Source organism: Sinohyriopsis cumingii, chromosome 12 (assembly GCF_028554795.1).
Source record: "Sinohyriopsis cumingii isolate HCF-2022 chromosome 12, ASM2855479v2, whole genome shotgun sequence".
Taxonomy (NCBI): domain Eukaryota; kingdom Metazoa; phylum Mollusca; class Bivalvia; order Unionida; family Unionidae; genus Sinohyriopsis; species Sinohyriopsis cumingii.
Window position 1 is genome coordinate 57,896,215 of NC_142972.1, and position 19,126 is coordinate 57,915,340.

General features: G+C 33.9%; 1 protein-coding gene across 1 annotated transcript in view; it reads right to left on the reverse strand.

Annotated features, from left to right (window-relative positions):
* The window catches only part of LOC149786533 (uncharacterized), a 56,188-nt gene that overhangs the window by 23,332 nt on the left and 13,730 nt on the right, over positions 1–19,126 (reverse strand). Inside the window, exons 3-5 of the mRNA XM_089977037.1 lie at positions 13,833–14,055; positions 5,202–5,384; positions 3,374–3,580 (exon numbers count right to left, since the gene is read on the reverse strand). Of these exons, the coding sequence (XP_089833163.1) occupies positions 3,374–3,580; positions 5,202–5,384; positions 13,833–14,055 (613 nt within the window). The remainder of the gene's footprint in view (positions 1–3,373; positions 3,581–5,201; positions 5,385–13,832; positions 14,056–19,126) is intronic.

The following is a 19,126-nucleotide window of genomic DNA, read 5'->3' on the forward strand; positions in this document are numbered from 1 at the left end:
TAGTAGTATTCACACAAATTCTGTTATATATTGCACCTGGTTGTAAGTAAAGAAGGGCAATAACTCTTGCAAAGATCATGTAAAGTACAAAGATTTGTCAAGATATGTGCAACTTTAGATGATGACCACAATATGGACAGTGATTCATAAAACTTTAAGACTTGAATTTCCATGATTCTGCCTTACAATGCAGGATAAAAAGGGCAATAACTCTAAAATAAATCTACAGGCAGAGTGATTTCTTGATATGAACATCTTCAGAAGTAACAGATAGCAGAGTTTCAAGGATATCTACTGAAAACTTCAAGACTAACTGTATTCACAATATTCTGATATACACAGCATCCTGCTGCAAGTAAAAAGCAAAATTCTTACAAAAATTGCATTAATACAGTGATTTGTCAATATGCACATATTCACATGAAGGTCATAACATGCACAATGTTTCTAAGCAATTTCAGATAAAAGTAGTATTCATAATATTTTATTACATGTAATAAAACCTGTCTTGAACAACCAAAGTTAAGAAAGGCAACCCAACCTGTCCTGAGAGACCAGATACTCAATTCACAAACTAATCTGCTATACTGAGAAGAAACCTCCAGTAAGAGACCATCTGTCTTGAGAGACCATATTTTGTTTTACTGTACCACATGCAGCAGCAAATCTGAAGGGCAATAACTCTTACATAAATTGCAGGAGCTCTGTGATTGGTCAGTATGCACAAATGAAATTGATGACTATAAAATGTACCAAGCTTCACAGTGTGCCACCAAAAACTGCTGGACTAATTTTGTTCACAAGACTATGTTGTATATTGCAATTAGCTGTAAGACAAGTTGGGTAGTAACACTAGCATAAATTGTGGGATGACAGTAATTTGTCAGTATATCCATCTCCAAAGACAACCAAAATATGTACAAAGATTCATGGTAATCTGCACAGTCCAAACTGATAACCAGAACATTTACAATTTAGATTCACAGTAATCCACACAGTTCAAATTACAACTGTTCAAAAGATAACCAAAACATGTACAAACATTCACAGAAATAACCAAAACATGTACATTGATTCATGGTAATCCATCAAGTCAAAATGGTAACCAGAACATGTGCAAAGATTCATGTTAATCCATTGAGTACTGTAAGACTAGTGGTACTTGCATTCATAAGATTATGTAACACTGCATTTAGCTGCAAATAAACAAGGGCAATAACTCTTGCAAACATTGTTGAGCCCAATAAAAATGTGTTGCTATCTGCATATTCAAATAATGAGCATAATATTTGCTACATTTCATGGCTAATGAGACTGAGTCATACATTTCATAGTAATCCACTGAAAACTATAGAACTAGTTGTGCTAATGAGACTGAGTCATACATTTCATAGTAATCCACTGAAAACTATAGGACTAGTTGTATTAATGAGACTGAGTCATACATTTCATAGTAATCCACTGAAAACTATAGAACTAGTTGTGCTAATGAGACTGAGTCATACATTTCATAGTAATCCACTGAAAACTATAGAACTAGTTGTGCTAATGAGACTGAGTCATACATTTCATAGTAATCCACTGAAAACTATAGGACTAGTTGTATTAATGAGATTGAGTCATACATTTCATAGTAATCCACTAAAAACTATAGGACTAGTTATGCTAATGAGACTGAGTCATACATTTCATGGCAATCCATCAAAAACTATAGGACTAGTTGTGCTAATGAGATCGAATCATACATTTCATGGCAATCCATCAAAAACAATAGGACTAGTTGTGCTAATGAGATTGAGTCATACATTTCATGGTAATCCATCAAAAACTATAGGACTAGTTGTGTTAATGAGACTGAGTCATACATTTCATAGTAATCCATCAAAAACTATAGGACTAGTATTGCTAATGAGATCGAGTCATACATTTCATGGCAATCCATCAAAAACTATAGGACTTGTTGTGCTAATGAAATTGAGTCATACATTTCATAGTAATCCACTGAAAACTATAGGACTAGCTCTGCTAATGAGATTGAGTCATACATTTCATGGCAATCCATTGAAAACTATAGGACTAGTTGTATTAATGAGATCGAGTCATACATTTCATTGTAATCCATTAAAAACTATAGGACTAGTTGTGCTAATAAGATCGAGTCATACATTTCATGGCAATCCATCAAAAACTATAGGACTTGTTGTGCTAATGAGATCGAATCATACATTTCATGGCAATCCATCAAAAACAATAGGACTAGTTGTGCTAATGAGATTGAGTCATACATTTCATAGCAATCCATCAAAACTATAGGACTAGTTATGCTAATGAGATCGAGTCATACATTTCATGGCAATCCATCAAAAACTATAGGACTAGTTGTGTTAATGAGACTGAGTCATACATTTCATAGTAATCCACTGAAAACTATAGGACTAGTAATGCTTATGATATTGAGTCATACATTTCATGGCAATCCATCAAAAACTATAGGACTAGTTGTGCTAATGAGATTGAGTCATATATTTCATAGTAATCCACTGAAAACTATAGCACTAGTTATGCTAATGAGATCGAGTCATACATTTCATGGCAATCCATCAAAAACTATAGGACTAGTTATGCTAATGAGATTGAGTCATACATTTCATGGCAATCCATTGAAAACTATAGGACTAGTTGTATTAATGAGATCGAGTCATACATTTCATTGTAATCCATTCAAAACTATAGGACTAGTTGTGCTAATAAGATCAAGTCATACATTTCATGGCAATTCATCAAAAACTATAGGACTAGTTGTGCTAATGAGACTGAGTCAACCATTTCATGGCAATCCATTGAAAACTATAAGACTAGTTGTATTAATGAGATCAAGTCATACATTTCATTGTAATCCATTCAAAACTATAGGAGTAGTTGCAATAATGAGACTGAGTCATACATTTCATTAAACTATAGTATGGCAATAACTCTAACAAAATTGTGAGAGCAAAGTGATTTGTCTATATATGCATAAACATCACCATGGCAATCCATTAAAAAAATGTGAGACTAGTTGCATACATAAGACTTTATCATACACTGCATTCACTTGCAAGCCAAAAGGGGCAGTGAATCTTTAAAAATTGAGAAAGCAAATTATTGATCTATCAATTAATAAACATCTATAGTTGATAACAATGATATTTGCAAAGTTTCATGGCAAAAATATGAATACACTGAAAATGGTGTTATAGTTCTGCTAATGAAATTGTGTACTATCTGGCTGGATGAATGGATGGACATAAGGATTTCTATTTACTCCTCTTTTTCTATATAGGTAGGAGCATAAAGAACCCCCCACCCCCACATTTCTTTTTATCTTGCATACCTGGAACAACCCTCTCACTGCCATTCTCACTGAAGTTTTCCTTTCTGGAGGTAGTGGACTCCTTTTTTCTGAAGAGAAGGGGTGGTCCTGGAAAGTAGGGGTACCTCCAGGGTTGGCTGGCTAGCAATAATTGGTCCCCATTTAGACAAATAGGATCTGGTTCCTCATATTCTTCAGGGTCTGCATGGGGACCTGATGTCATGTAACCTAGAAACAGAAAACAAAAGAATAGAATCTTTGAAGTATAAGAATTCAGTCATGCTAATTTCAGTTAAAGACAGGAGGGGCAGTGTTAAACAGCATCATGGTAGCACACTTGCTTTCTGTCACTGCAGTCCCAGGTTAATCCCTGGTTCTAATACATGCATGGCTTTGCAACTGCTATTCAATGTTGGTAATCTTCTTGAGATCCTAAGGTTTTATAAAACTGAGCAACAAAACATATCAATATGCATGTGGCAACCCAGAAAGATCAAATCAGCCGATTTATACAATTTGATCAGGACTTTCACATCAAAATCAGGAGATTTCACTTCAAAATCAGGAGACTTCACTTCAAATCAGGAGATTTCAATTCAAGGTGGGTCACTACTAAAAACTATGCACCTGCGAAAAGCAATGTTTGAAAGTACAGAAAAAAATAGATGGAATCAGCTGGAAGAGTAAATGGTAATTTATCCAGCTGATGTTTGACAATGAGAAGACCAAGTAACAGAAAATTCTGATCAAATTGTGAAACTGCTTTTATTGGAAACTGAATAATGATCTTGACAAAAACCTGGCAACCACACAAATTGAAATTTCGCAATTCGCAGATGACAGGCTGATATACTGCCAGATTTGAAACAAGATTAACAACAATGGTATACAACATTAGAGACTGTTGTAAGTAACTGTTCCCCTTTGCTGTCTCATGTTTCAAAAACAGAGGTGCACAAAGATGGTGCAGGATACTAGAATAAAATGTCACAGTGTTAATGATTTTTCATTGATACATCATTCACCATACTGTCAAGCACCCAATTTAATGCAACTTCTTGTCACTCTTTACATCTTCTTGATATGGTCATTTTTGAAACTTTCAATAAGGATTCTTTTCAGAAAAATAACAAGATAACAATGGTTTTGAATAAATTTCTTCCATTTGATTTACATGCAGCATGCTTGCATCAAATCAATCGGGTTGTATCAATAATCAAGCAGCACCGTTGGTACACCCAAAGATAGATTATAACATCAGACCTACACATTTTGTACTGTAATTATTTTTTCCAAGAGAAGATGGGAATAGAAGGAGTGCAAGGCACAGCTCATCCCAGGAGGAGTGTCTTCCAATTTGTGAGGTACAAATACATGCATGCATTGAGCATATTTCTTGAAGGTTATAACAATCTGTACAATTGTCATTTAACTTTGTTAAAACAGAAGTTAATCACTTCATTTCAAGTTGATCAATGACTAATTAGTAAAAAATCAGCAGATAATTTCTTCAACATGATAAAAGAATTCATAAAAATACAGCTACATGTACCTGGATCATCAGTTAGTGATAAATGAACAAACTGCTTTCTTAAAAATGTATGAAAAAGTATAAAAGTAGATAATTTTGTTTAATACTTGATAATATTAAAATATTACTTGATTATATTGATAATATTACACGAATATTGTATGAAACTGTCAAAATTTCTTTTTCTGAATTAACAAAATTGCAAATTAAGGGTCATCATTGAGCCATATCTGCATGGCTACAAGGATAAATAAGATTTTCTGGCAGGAATCAAAATGTTAAAAACATTTCAGTTTCACCAAATTTGAAGATATGTACCTTCTAATGTGTTCATTGGGTAGTTTTCCTGTGCCATAAGGGCCTCCCTTGCAGCCTTTGGCATCTGTAATTCCAGAGCCAGTCGATCATAAACTTGTGTTGGAATCCATACTGCCACATCAGCAGGTACACGTTCTGTCTTCCCATTGGCAAACTTGACCACCAGCTGCTTGTCATCTGGACCTGTCAAAGAAAAAATCAAAGTCAACATTTTTGTTTTGAAATACAATAAATATGTAATGACCAGTGCTCCAGTAAGAGAGAAATAGATGGGTTCTCTCCCTCCTTAGTACATTTTCCTCTGCCCTCTTCTACTATTTCCCTCCTTCAAATCTATCTCCTAAACGTATTCACCGCTGTTCACATTCTAATTTTTCCACTTATTTTTCAATTTATTTCATGTAGAATAAGAGTCTAAAATTTGTCAGTTTCTAACTGAAAAAAGTGAAATTCTAAACTCAATCATCAACATAAGGTCATTTTACTGCGAAAAATGTCCCTTCTAAAAAAAAAAAAGCCTCTTCCTTCAACACAACAAGGTCAGGGACTGCAAGTTCATACTACGATCAAGTCATTGCTACAATATGAGTGACCTTGATCTCAAGATAAAAAGTTTAATTTAGTGAATTTTCTACCCTTCATAATGATTCCTGTCAAGCATTATGGGAAATCTACGCAAATACAAAACTGCAACCAATGCCTAATGAAGCAATTGATACTGCTGTCAGTGGCAGAAAAGTGACTGTTATGTCTTGCTTCCATACTGCTGGCTCATCAAGTGACATGGGTTTGACAAAGCATGCTCCAATAGATACAGCTTCCTCATTTGCAATCCCTGTGTGATACTCCTAACTTGTGCATTAATGATGATGTTGATAATAACAGTGATGATGGCGATGATGCTGATTGTAACCTGCAACAGTGGTTGTTTTGTGTTGGTGATGGTGGTTGTGTTTGTAACTGTATTGTTGTTGGCAATGGTGGTGGTGATGGTGATGATGATTGTGGTGGTGGTTGTAGTGTTGATGTTGCTACTCAAAGTGATAATGATGATGATAAAGAAAATATGTATATTTCTGATTTTTCCCAAGTGATTTTTGAGATTGTGCTTCACCCCAAAAGTCTATATCTACCAAGAAGGCCAAGCTCTGCATGTAATGCATGTGACCTCCAATATCAAACAGGGAGAGTGAGTATGTCACAGAATTAGCTCTCTTAACATTATAATGATACATCCAATGTATGAACAAAATTCAGTAATGGTTTAGGATATGTAAGAGGATGAAGAAAAGAAACCTTCAACCAAAACCTATGTGCAAAATATGACCATGGCCTAAACCCCAAGATCGAAGAAGTGAAAATGTTGTCACTAAATGAATTGTATTAACTTCATCATGATACACCTCAACTATAAGGAAAATCCATCAAGGTGTTTAGAAAATATAAGCAAATGAAAAAACTTTAACAAAAAGCTACCACAACTTATCTATGACTGTGACCTTGACCCCAAGGTCAAAGTGAAGAGTGCATTTTCTGAATGAATTGTCTTAGTTTTGTAGAGATTATTCCTAAGAATATAGAAAATCCACTGAAGCATTTATGAAGTATAAGCAAATAAGAAAACTAGAGCTACAACCATCACATACATTTTCTATGACTGTGACCATGACCCATGGTCATAGGTGCAAGCAAGCCTGTCACAGAATGAGTTATCTTATCTTCATAATTATTTAATGCCAAATATGATGAGAATCTATCAAGAGGTTTAAGAGATATCAGCTAATGAAAAATTTGAACCAAAATCTTAATGCAAATGTTCTATCACTGCAACCTTGACCCTAAGGTAAATGGAATGAATGGACATGTCATAAAATGATTTGCCTTAGCATTGTAATGAATCATGCCAAAAATGATGGAAATCTATAATGATAGGGATTAGGAATAACAACTTTAACCAAAACCTTACCAAACATTTGATGATTGCACTGCCACCACTGTTGCTACCTCTATCGGAAAAAGTGACTGCTATTTTTTGCTTTCCACTAATGAAGGCTTGACAATTAAAAACAAAATGTACGCCTTTTTCTCTCAGAATCTTGTATTTCATTTAATTAATACCATTCAGTAATGTTAGTATATTTTTATAAATATTTTGAATATGACTGTAATTTATCATTTTATACCTGACATTAGTGTACATTTACATTTGCTACATTATAAATAAGAAAAAAGTTGCAAATAAGAAATAAAAAAAAAGAATATTTTATAAATTTTCTAACTGTACTTGCATTTGATATTTTACATGACTAATGCTGTTAAGTTCTGGAACAGTATAAATAAAAAAATAAAAAAAAATTTCTTTGATGCACAAATATTAGTAAATTAATGATTTATCAATTATATTAAAAATTTGAAAGAACTGATTTCAAAGTAAAAAAATACATGATTTTGATTTAATAAGATAAGATATGTGCATTTTTTAAATATTCCATTTCTGGTAGTAAATGGATTCACTATAATGAGGGATGACAGAACAACCCAATACAGAAATCTTTCCACATTCAGTAAAAATGCCACTCCCTGATTGATGCCATGCTCGACTCAACACCTATGAATTAATCTTCTAAAAATTCATCCTAACATTTTACCATGCCTATATTGCTTTTGTAATTGTGATTATTCAAAATACCATGAAAATGAAATGGACTGTGAATTCTATTCAAATATGAAATGGACTGTGAATTCTATTCAAATATGAAATGGACTGTGAATTCTATTCAAATATTTTCATGCTGAGAATTCTAAGGCCATATATCATGACCTTTAAAGATGCTAGAAGGACACGTCAACAAAGAACTTTTAAAGTTAAAAGTAAACAGGTAAAAACAGAAAGCTGGTACCAGTGGTTTCTAACCTTACTGAGTACAAGGACCCCTTTTAAACTTTAACAAATTTTGTGGACCCCCTAATGCTAATAGTACAGGCTGGAAGAGAAAGACTCACTGTCAAGCTATGTGAATTTGCAGATCCCTTGGGATAACTCTGTTTGCCCTCTGGAGGTCCATAGGTTGGGAACCATTGGTCTATACAAAAGCAAACGATTAATAAAATTCCCACTTTATACTGATAAAGATAATGTTCTTCAATGAAAATCACAGAGTTTGTACAGCAATCTCACACTAAAATGTTTTCCAAAAGAGTCATGGTGAATGGAGACTCTAAAGGAGTCAGTGTATAGAGACTCCAAAACTGTCATGGTGGATGTTGAATCCAAAAGAGTTATGGTGCATGGAGACTCCAAAATAGTAATAGTGAATGAAAAATCCAAAAGAGTCATGGCATATGGAGACTTCATTATAGTCATGGTGAATGGAGACTTCAAAAGAGTTATGGTGTATGGAGACTTCGAAAAAAGTCATGGTGTATGGAGATTTCAAAAGAGTCATGTTATATGGAGACTGCCTTATAATGAGTACGTTATGCATATACTTTTAGTATTACCTACTAAAATGGAATCCTTTACCATACCTACCTTACAAAAGGATCTGTGTTATAATGAAGGGTGATATAGTGAGGGAGGGTTGTAAGATGAATTTGTTCAATTCAATTAAAAACAAATTCTTATCATATTACATGTACTCTATTGATGCTTATCAGACTGCTGGTCTTTTCCACAGATTAGCGTAGAGTACAAAACAGAAGGCAAGGGAAATTTCAGCAGTATTAAATCCATAATGACAAGCAGTGAGAGGGAAATTCAGGCCCTAAAGACAAACTTTGAATCCAGTTGCAATAGGTCATCATATAATGTGCCAAGAAAACTAAGTCTAGAGTAACAAATCATAACATAATTTGTATGATAAAACTGTCTACAATAACAAATCATAACATAATTTGCCCAAAAAAACTGTCTACAGCAATAAATCATAACATAATGTGTGCCAGGAAAACTATGTCTACAGTAACAAATCATCATATCATATATATATTCATTTATTTGTATACCGATTTGTTGTGTACTTAAAGTGTGATGTACAGCAATTATTAGAAAATGCATCAACAAATCCACTGTCCTTCCTAAACTCTGCCCCCCTGCCCTTTGATGCTTATAGCTAATATAAGATATAATAAGCAGACTTTGATGCTTATAGCTAATATAGGATATAACAAGCAGACTTTGATGTTTATAGCTAATATGGGATATAATAAGCAGACATTGATGTTTATAGCTAATATGGGATATAATAAGCAGACATTGATGCTTATAGCTAATATAGGATATAACAAGCAGACTTTGATGCTTATAGCTGATATGGGATATAACAAGCAGACTTTGATGCTTATAGCTAATATAGGATAAAACAAGCAGACTTTGATGCTTATAGCTAATATAGGATATAACAAGCAGACTTTGATGCTTATAGCTAATACAGGACATAACAAGCAGACATTGATGCTTATAGCTAATATACCATATAACATGCAGACTTTGATGCTTATAGCTAATATAGAATATAACAAGCAAACATTGATGCTTATAGCTGATATAGGATATAACAAGCAGACTTTGATGCTTATAGCTAATATAGGATATAACAAGCAGACTTTGATGCTTATAGCTAATATACCATATAACATGCAGACTTTGATGCTTATAGCTGATATAGGATATAACAAGCAGACTTTGATGCTTATAGCTAATATAGGATATAACAAGCAGACTTTGATGTTTATAGCTAATATAGAATATAACAAGCAGACTTTGATGTTTATAGCTAATATGGAATATAACAAGCAGACATTGATGCTTATAGCTAATATAGGATATAACAAGCAGACATTGATGCTTATAGCTAATATAGGATATAACAAGCAGACTTTGATGCTTATAGCTAATATACCATATAACATGCAGACTTTGATGTTTATACCTAATATGGGATATAACAAGCAGACTTTGATGCTTATAGCTAATATAGGATATAACAAGCAGACTTTGATGCTTATAGCTAATATACCATATAACATGCAGACTTTGATGTTTATAGCTAATATGGGATATAACAAGCAGACTTTGATGCTTATAGCTAATATAGGATATCACAAGCAGACTTTGATGCTTATAGCTAATATGGGATATAACAAGCAGACCTTGATCATCTCTTGAATGTATGGAATTCTGTTAGATTCAATTGCTACATCGTGTCATCATGTAGTCCATATGAATGTTATTGCGAAACAGAGGTTTGTTTTATAAGCAGTGTAAGTGGCAAAAAAAACATCATCCAGCTGTAAAATTGCCATGCTTTCTATGTAAACTTGAGGTTAGTTTCATAAGTGATTGTAAGTATAAGTGGCAAAACCCCCACATCTATCTAATTGTCTATAGAAATGTATTGCAACAAAGTACCCTGTTGCTAATTGTCTATAAAGATGTATGGGGAAAAGTACCCTATCACTAATTGTCCATAGAAATGTATGGGGAAAAGTACCATTTTGCTAATTGTACATAGAAATTTATGAAAATAGTACCCTCTCACTACTATTGTACATAGAAAAATGTGGGGAAAAAGTACCCTATCACCAATTGCCCATAGAAATGTATGGGGAAAAGTACCATGTCACTAATTGTCCATAAAAATCTGTGGGGAAAAAGTACCCTATCACCAATTTTCCAAAGAATTGTGCGGGGGAAAAAGCACCCTATCACCAATTGCCCAGAGAAATGCATGGCAAAAATGTACCTTGTTACTAATTGTCCATAAAATGTATGGGGGAAAAGGACCTTGTCACTAATTATCCATAGAAATGTATGGTAAAAACTACCTAGTTGTCCATAGAAATGTATAGGAAAAAAGTGTCCTGTCACTAATTGTCCATAAAAATGTATGGTGAAAAAGTAATCCATCACTAATTATCAATAGAAATGCATAGGAAAAAAGTACCCTATCACCAGCTGCCCATGGAAATGTATGGAGGAAAAAGTACCCTGTCACTAACTGTCCAGAGAAATGTGGGGAAAAAGTACCTTATCATGAATTGTCCATAGAAATGTGTGGAGCAAAAGTACCTTGTCACTAATTATTGATAGAAATGTGTAGCGAAAAAGTAACCTGTCACTAATTGTCCCAGTAATAATAAGTGAATGAGTATTTAAAACTTTGTCCCATGTTTTGTGTAACTGTCCTGCACAGTTCTACACAATGAAAACTTCCATATGTTTCATCAGATATGTTCAGGTGCATTCATGCACAATATTACATTGCTGCAGTTTTATACAAAAGATATAAAGAAAAAGAAAATCTCACAACTTGAGAGTCTCTCAGTCTAGTGAACTGAAATGCAATACATTACACAAAGAATTTATTCACTTTGTATTCAACATACAAAAGCTCTTTGTTTGCCTTGTCGCATAACCTGGGTTTTAGTTTGCATTGGATTGATATAATACAGCTGTGGAGAAATTAATAGAGTTTTAAAGCCAGAAAGTAAATATTATTAAAAATCCATTTACTGCAGCATAATAGCTTTTGGCTAAAGTTCCCAGACAAAACTTTATCCAAAGACGAAAATTATATTTGCCAAACAAGGATATTGTTGACAAAGTAAAGCTGAAGCAATTACTGTGATAACCTCAGTGCACTGTGGCCATTTTATGTCCTTCAGTACTAATGTGGCCAAATTGTGAATGGTACAGTCTTTTCGAGTTTATAGAATTGTAATGGTAAAGGAGGCTTTGGAATTTAATTCAACAATTCCAGATCAACATTGGTCAACAAAACAGCAGTAAATATGTACTTCCTATATGGAAGGCAACAAAATTAAGAGAAGCCAAAAATCTAGTGGCAGACAATAGGCTTAATTTAAGTTATGGACTCTAAATTAGATCACCTGCCTGGCATTTAATTTCATGAAAACCAAAAAATAAAATACCCCTGTCCTCCTCTCATTGGTTATCAAAATACCTCCCAATCAGCTGTACCTCATGTGCAGGCCATGCCAGTTTTTATGTTGTTGCTTAGTATTTACTTCAGCTTCAAAAGCCTAACTATCAGGTTAAAAACATGAAAATTAAGAAGAAAAAGGCACAGTGGACAAATATAAAACAAGTTTAACCTACATACTAAAATCAAATCACTGCTACAATATGTTTCTTTTTTGGTTATCTTGTTTTGTTTTCATGGTACTTTTAACACATTATTGGCTATAGCATGGTGAGAAAATGGCATACAACTGCCTAGTTTCCAAATGACATACTGAATCAGCAGACCTGGTATGGCCTGGTACTGAACCAAATACCCTTGGATTATCAATCCAACACTATACCAATTAAACTATCACAGCTTTCCAGTGCCAAGAGAAAATACATCAAAATATAAAATATAAATTGGCCCAAAAGATTAAAATAGTTACCAAACTGCAAAACAAAATTTGAAATTGATCGATATGGCTTGTTTCTTTTTTCCCCCACTTGTTTTACCAAAACCTACACGCTTATAATAGTAATAATGTTAGCAACACCATATGATAAACCTCCTTATTAAAAATGTCTGGCTATATGTCCTTTTGAACTCATACCAACTTCTATCTAGAATTCTGTGTTAATTTGTGAAAACATGTAGTTTCATATTTCCATGTTTTGTCTTCCAAATGAATTTTGAGCTCCTTGGGTAGGTATCTGGATGTATTGGGACTCACCAGGGGAAAATGTCAGCTGGAAAGGTGATTTTGTCTTTTCATGCCCACCAAGTTTTCTATATTACAAGGCATGGATCTTAATAGCTTCCATTATAACCCTGAGGTAATGATTTTGGAGGTATGGATGGACCCCATGTTGCATTTGTATGTGGGTTTTTTGGCCAGGTATTTTTTATGTACATATGGCTTACAGAGTGGGGATCTCAGAATATGCCCAGGTATTTTTGATGTACATATGGCTTTCAGAGTGGGGATCTCAGCAGTTTCTATAGTATGATCTAGAAAGTACCGGTAACTTCCTGACTGGTGGTGGGGTGGGTGGTAAGGATAGACCCCATGGTATTGCCCAGGGATCCCAGGCTGATATGCATTGACTACTGATCACCCATGCCAATTCTCAGACATTAGAGAGACACAACTCTGCGGAACTATTTGAAATTTATGTAAATTCACCCAATTTGTTCCCTGACCTCACCCAAGGGCATGATCAATACTTCCAAAATGCTGGCAGATCTCCTATGACTTAAACATGGACCTAGGCATCATCAGTATTCCCAAAGTGCCGTCACAGACCCAAGTCACACCTGTTTCACACCTGTTTAGCTCTAATGATTTAGGAGTTTAAGGATATTACACATGTACATCCATCTATTTGTCTGTACAAATGTAAGTACATTGGCCAAGAATGGCTGTATCATAATATCCCCATGTTCCATAAAACCACGGGAAAATAACTGGAAAGTACATTAGGAATTAAGAACTCTAAGCACAGCAGGTCCAAAAAATGGTTCATGGTTTTGGTAGTTTATATTTTTCTGGAATCACATACTGAAACTGAGCAACTAATTTGAGTATTGCTAACTATTTATGTCATTGATATTTAAGTTATTTAAACTTTACTACATTAATATTTGGTATCCAATGGTAACCAACCTTCAACCATTCTTCTCTCATGCCCCTCTAAAACCACACCAGGACAGTATCTCTCCCCTTCTGGTTCCCATGGAGCCAGAACCATATCAGATGTCTGGATTGCATGGCGCTTAGCATCATCGAAGTCAATAATGTCAAACACAAAGGTGTCTTGGTAGGTGGTCTCAGTGTAGCGGCCATGTTTGCATGGTCCAAAACACACCAGGAACTTGTCATGCAAAATCTGTATGTATGAGAAAATGAATCATAAAAACATGGGAAGAAAATGACAAATACCATGGAGCTAATCATTTTCTATTTTCTTCTTAAATCCTCTGTTTTTTTATTCATATTAATATGAATATGTGTAAAAATTTCCTCAATGAAACAGTTTAGTACCCATGTCAGGAAAGATCCAAACATATCATATATGTGTATGACATCAGCCAATGAAATCAATCACACATCTGTGAATTAACTGATCAAATGTATCTATTGTCATTTTTTATTACCAAAAATCCCTCAAAATGATTAAGTTTAAAATTATATTAGATACAAATATAAAATCATAATAAATCTGAACATGTGGAAATTTATTTAACATTACTGCTGTATTTTTATGACATATCTATGGAGAACAATTAGTAATTGTTAATTGAAATGTTGCTGATCTCAACTCCAGGTTATCCAAGCCTTCACAAGTCAAGGAACTTAATGGCAAATGCAAGACAGCAGTTCACACAGTTACACTGGCTACCCATTCGATCCAGAATCAAACACAAAATTTGTTCTCTGTGCTACGTTTCACTTTTGGACTCTAGTCCAATATACCTATCCGACTTCACCCATGTGTACACACCAGCAAGATACTTACGCTCCTCTTCTGACAATCATATACTCATTATTCCAAGTACGAAAACAAAGTCATATGGACAGCGTTCTTTTGCATACCAGGGCCCAGAAACATGGAATGAATTGCCCACTGAACTTCGACACAAAAACACAGCGATCACATTCAAGAGTGCTCTCAGAACTCACTTATTTCGACTACAAGAACAAACTTAAAGACCTAATAATGTTTCCTACTATTAATATTCTCAGCATGTTTTTTAATGTTTTCTAATTTCATGGTATTTGTTTTTGTAATCATATCATTATATGTTTTTTATCTTATAGGTGTTGTCTAATGTTGCAAAGCGCTTAGAGCTTCTAAAGATTAGGTGCTATACAAAGTCCTCATTATTATTATTATTATTATTATTATTATTATTATTATTATTATAGACTGAGCAATACAAATCTGACTTATGCATGCATGAATTCCATGTAACACTTAAATTCCTCTTTCTAGAGTTTAAAATTGTGGTGGCAACTTGAATATTGTGTAAATATGGCTATCTCTTTTTTCTTCAGAATATTTATTCAGTGCCTGTAATTACTACAAAATGAAGTACTTTAGTTAAACATAATTATACTGACACACTTTGAGTCTCACAGAATACTGGTATATACATTTCTGAAAGTAAAATCTTGCCTTAATGTAAAACTAGCTTGCTTAAAGAGGAACTAGCTTGCTTAAATATGAAACTGGTTTGTTTAAATATGAAATGAGCTTGCTTAAATTTTAAACTTGTTTACTTTAACATGAAACTAGTTGAAGAAGACTGATGTCTTAAGCACATACAAAGATTTGAAGGTTCAAAGAAACAGTGACATAATGATATAGCATTTGTGAAGTGCTTCACACAGTGTCAACAACTTTCAATACAATTTTAAGACATTGTAAACAGACACTTCTCACAGTATCAACAAAATATGACCCAAGCTTTGGACACTGTATACAAATTATTCCATGGTGATTTATGTTCATCCAAAGTCCACTTCTTGACTATACACAAGAATAATAGAATGTTTACCATATATACTCAATTATAAGTCAAGTCAAACTGCAAACAACAAAGATCCTAATCTGCCATAGCATACTATGCCTGTAGATCAGGGTCTATGTTGTTTGTTTTACTAATTACTCCAAACTACACATACCCAAATCTGACAGTGCAATATGCTATTGGCAAATCAGGGTCAGTGCAGTTTGCAGTTGGACTTATAAATGAATATAGATGGTACCATATAAGCAACAAACAACACAGACCTTGATCTGCCATCACATACTATGCTAGCAGATCACGATCTATGTTGTCTGTTCTAATGGTTACTCATAACAAATTGCATACACAGATCTGTTGGATATTAACAATGACAGGTCTGGGTCTATGCAGTTTGATAGGAGTAATCAGTAGAACAAACAACATGGACCCATATTTGCAGGCACATTATGCTACTGCAGATCAGGATCTTTGCTTGCTGTTTGACTTTACTTGTAAGCAAGTATATATGGTAGGCATCTCATTTTTTTCACAGTCAAAATGAATAAACTAAGAGAATGATGTAATAATGATATTCCTTGAGCTTTCTGCTTAAATGTAATATACATGCATATACTGAAAAGAACCCTGTGTTCTGAATGCATATATTAACCTCTATTATGATTGTTGTGACCTGTTTCAGTATTTGGACATCTCAGGCATGGTCTAAATTTGGCCTTGTGGTGACAAATATATACAGATTATTTCCTCAGACAATTACCTTGACTAGAATAATATAATGTCTTGGTATGTCACCTATTGTTATAGTATTTAAATAGACAACACATCAAATTATCAACAGTCTCATATTACCTATGTCATATATATATTATTATACTTGATTCTATAACTCAGCTGTTTCCTGTGTACCAGTAAAACATAAATTTTGAAAGTAATGGTACTTCATTCTATAACTCAGCTGTTTCCTGTGTACCAGTAATGCATGTATTTTGACAGTACTGGTACTTGATTGTACTCAGCTGTTTCCTGTGTACCAGCAAAAAATGTATTTTGACAATAATGGTACTTGATTCTACTCAGCTGTTTCCTGTGTACCAGTAAAACATATATCATGGGAATCGTATCTTTATTAAACATGCAGACATTATTGTATATTCCTGCTTATAAGTCAAGTCCAACTGCACACCACACAGAACTTAGTTTTGCTCTAACATAATGCAATTGCAAATCAGGGCCAATTTTGTTTGTTCTACTGATTACTCCTAGCAAATTGCATATACCCAGATCTGCCAGTATATTATGTGATGGCAGATCTAGGTCTGTGCAATCTGCAGTTTGACTTGACTTATAATCAAGTACATATGGTAACTCCATGTTCTTATGTATGATTAATGGTAATATCAGTTAATGTCTAATATTTACACAAGAGACTATAAAAAACAAACATTAGTTCTCTTTGTGAAACTCTGTCACAAACATTTGAATAATGTTTTTGACTAATTTTTTATATTTTAAACTACTTAATTATTCTTTGATCACTAGAATATATTGGACTTAAAAACTAGAAAACATGTGTGTACGTGTAATTCACTGAAATCTAAGTTCTCTGCTTTTGTAAGCGAGGAAAAGCTAAAAATGAAATTGAAGGTAAAAAGTTAGGTGGGTGGGTGGGAAATCTTATACAGTACTCCCTCATTATGATGCTGTCAGTTGGAACCATAGAGTATACCACCTTACAGTGTGACCATTGAATATACCACCTCATAGTGAGACCATAGAGTATACCACCTCATAGTGAGACCATAGTACACCACCTCATAATGTGATCAGTGAGTATACCACCTCATAATGTGATCAGTGAGTATACCACAATTAATAATGAGACCATTGAATATACGACCTTATAATGAGATCATTGAGTATACCACCTCATAGTGAGACTATAGATTATACCACCTTATAGTGAGACCACTGAGCATACCATCTCATAGTGAGACCACTGAGCATACCACCTCATAGTGAGACCATAGAGTATGCCACCTCATAGTGAGACTGTAGAGTGTACCACCTTACAATAAGACCACTGAGACTGTAGAGTATTACCACCCTATAGTGAAACTATCGAGTACACCCAGCTCATAGTGAGACCATGGAGTATACCACCTTATAGTGAGACCATTGAGTATACCACCTCAGTGTGAGACCATAGAGTACACCACCTCATAACAAGACTATCTTAAAACCATGTATGTTATACATATAATATTACTAACATATAATGACCATACCTGCCTCATGTAATGAAATAAATTATGCATATAATGTTACATAATAAAATGGGACCCATGTCCATACCTGCCTTATAACAGGAACAACTGGGTATGTCATAATGAAGGACTCTAAAGACAGAGAGTGCTGTATCTTAAATTATTTACAATAAAATACTGGATGAGTAATCAATGTAACATGTATGATGGGCAACTAACATAAATTCTAACCTAGCATCACATAATTCACTAACCAACTTTGTTCAGTAGTCATAAAACGTATTGATTATACACAATCTGAAACTTATGATCAGTGGCAAATTTTAGGTGAACCTTTCAATAATGTCAAAATATTCTACAAATTATTTTTTGACACTGGATTGAGTGTGAACACAAATCTAACTTAGGGGAACATAACAGGCAAGTAACTGTTCGTTTATCATGCATGGCATACATGATTCTAAAATATTTTATTCATGGTGTTTCTTTGTCAGCAGTTATTTGAATGTGGTATTACCGGTCCATATCATGTCGTAATCTTGATCTAGCTGCATTACATATGATAACCATATTATGAATAATATAAAAGCAAGCTCAGTGCCAAGATTGAAGCTCTGATTTTAGGCAAAACATGAATAAATGATTATTAGATTCAAGTAAGATTGTTCCAGGTCATGACAAGCAAAATGGACCAGCTACTTCAAGTTCTATGTCAACAATATAAATTGGAAAAGTGCATAGAAGGCAAAACATAAATGATAAATAGATAGAATAAATCAATGCATGAACATAAATTAAAATTTATGTCACTAATACTCCAATTTTTAAAGTACAGACGCATTTTCAAAATCAAAAACAAAACAATAAAAATGAACAGCATAAAAAGAACACAATATGCTTGGAATTTTTTGTGTTCATTTTTCTGATGAAAAACTAGCTATCATCAATTACCCTTTTCCACTAATTAGACCTGTCCATGGACCTATTCTGCACTTCAAGTAATGCAGTGATACAAAGGCACTGAAACAACACCTTCTCAAACGTTCCATGAATTTGAACGTTCATAATTTGAAAAAAATGCAGACAAATGCAGATGGCTATGATATCCTTGGTCAAGCACTCTTGCTATAAGTGTATGGGATGATCTTGCTACTAGTCTATC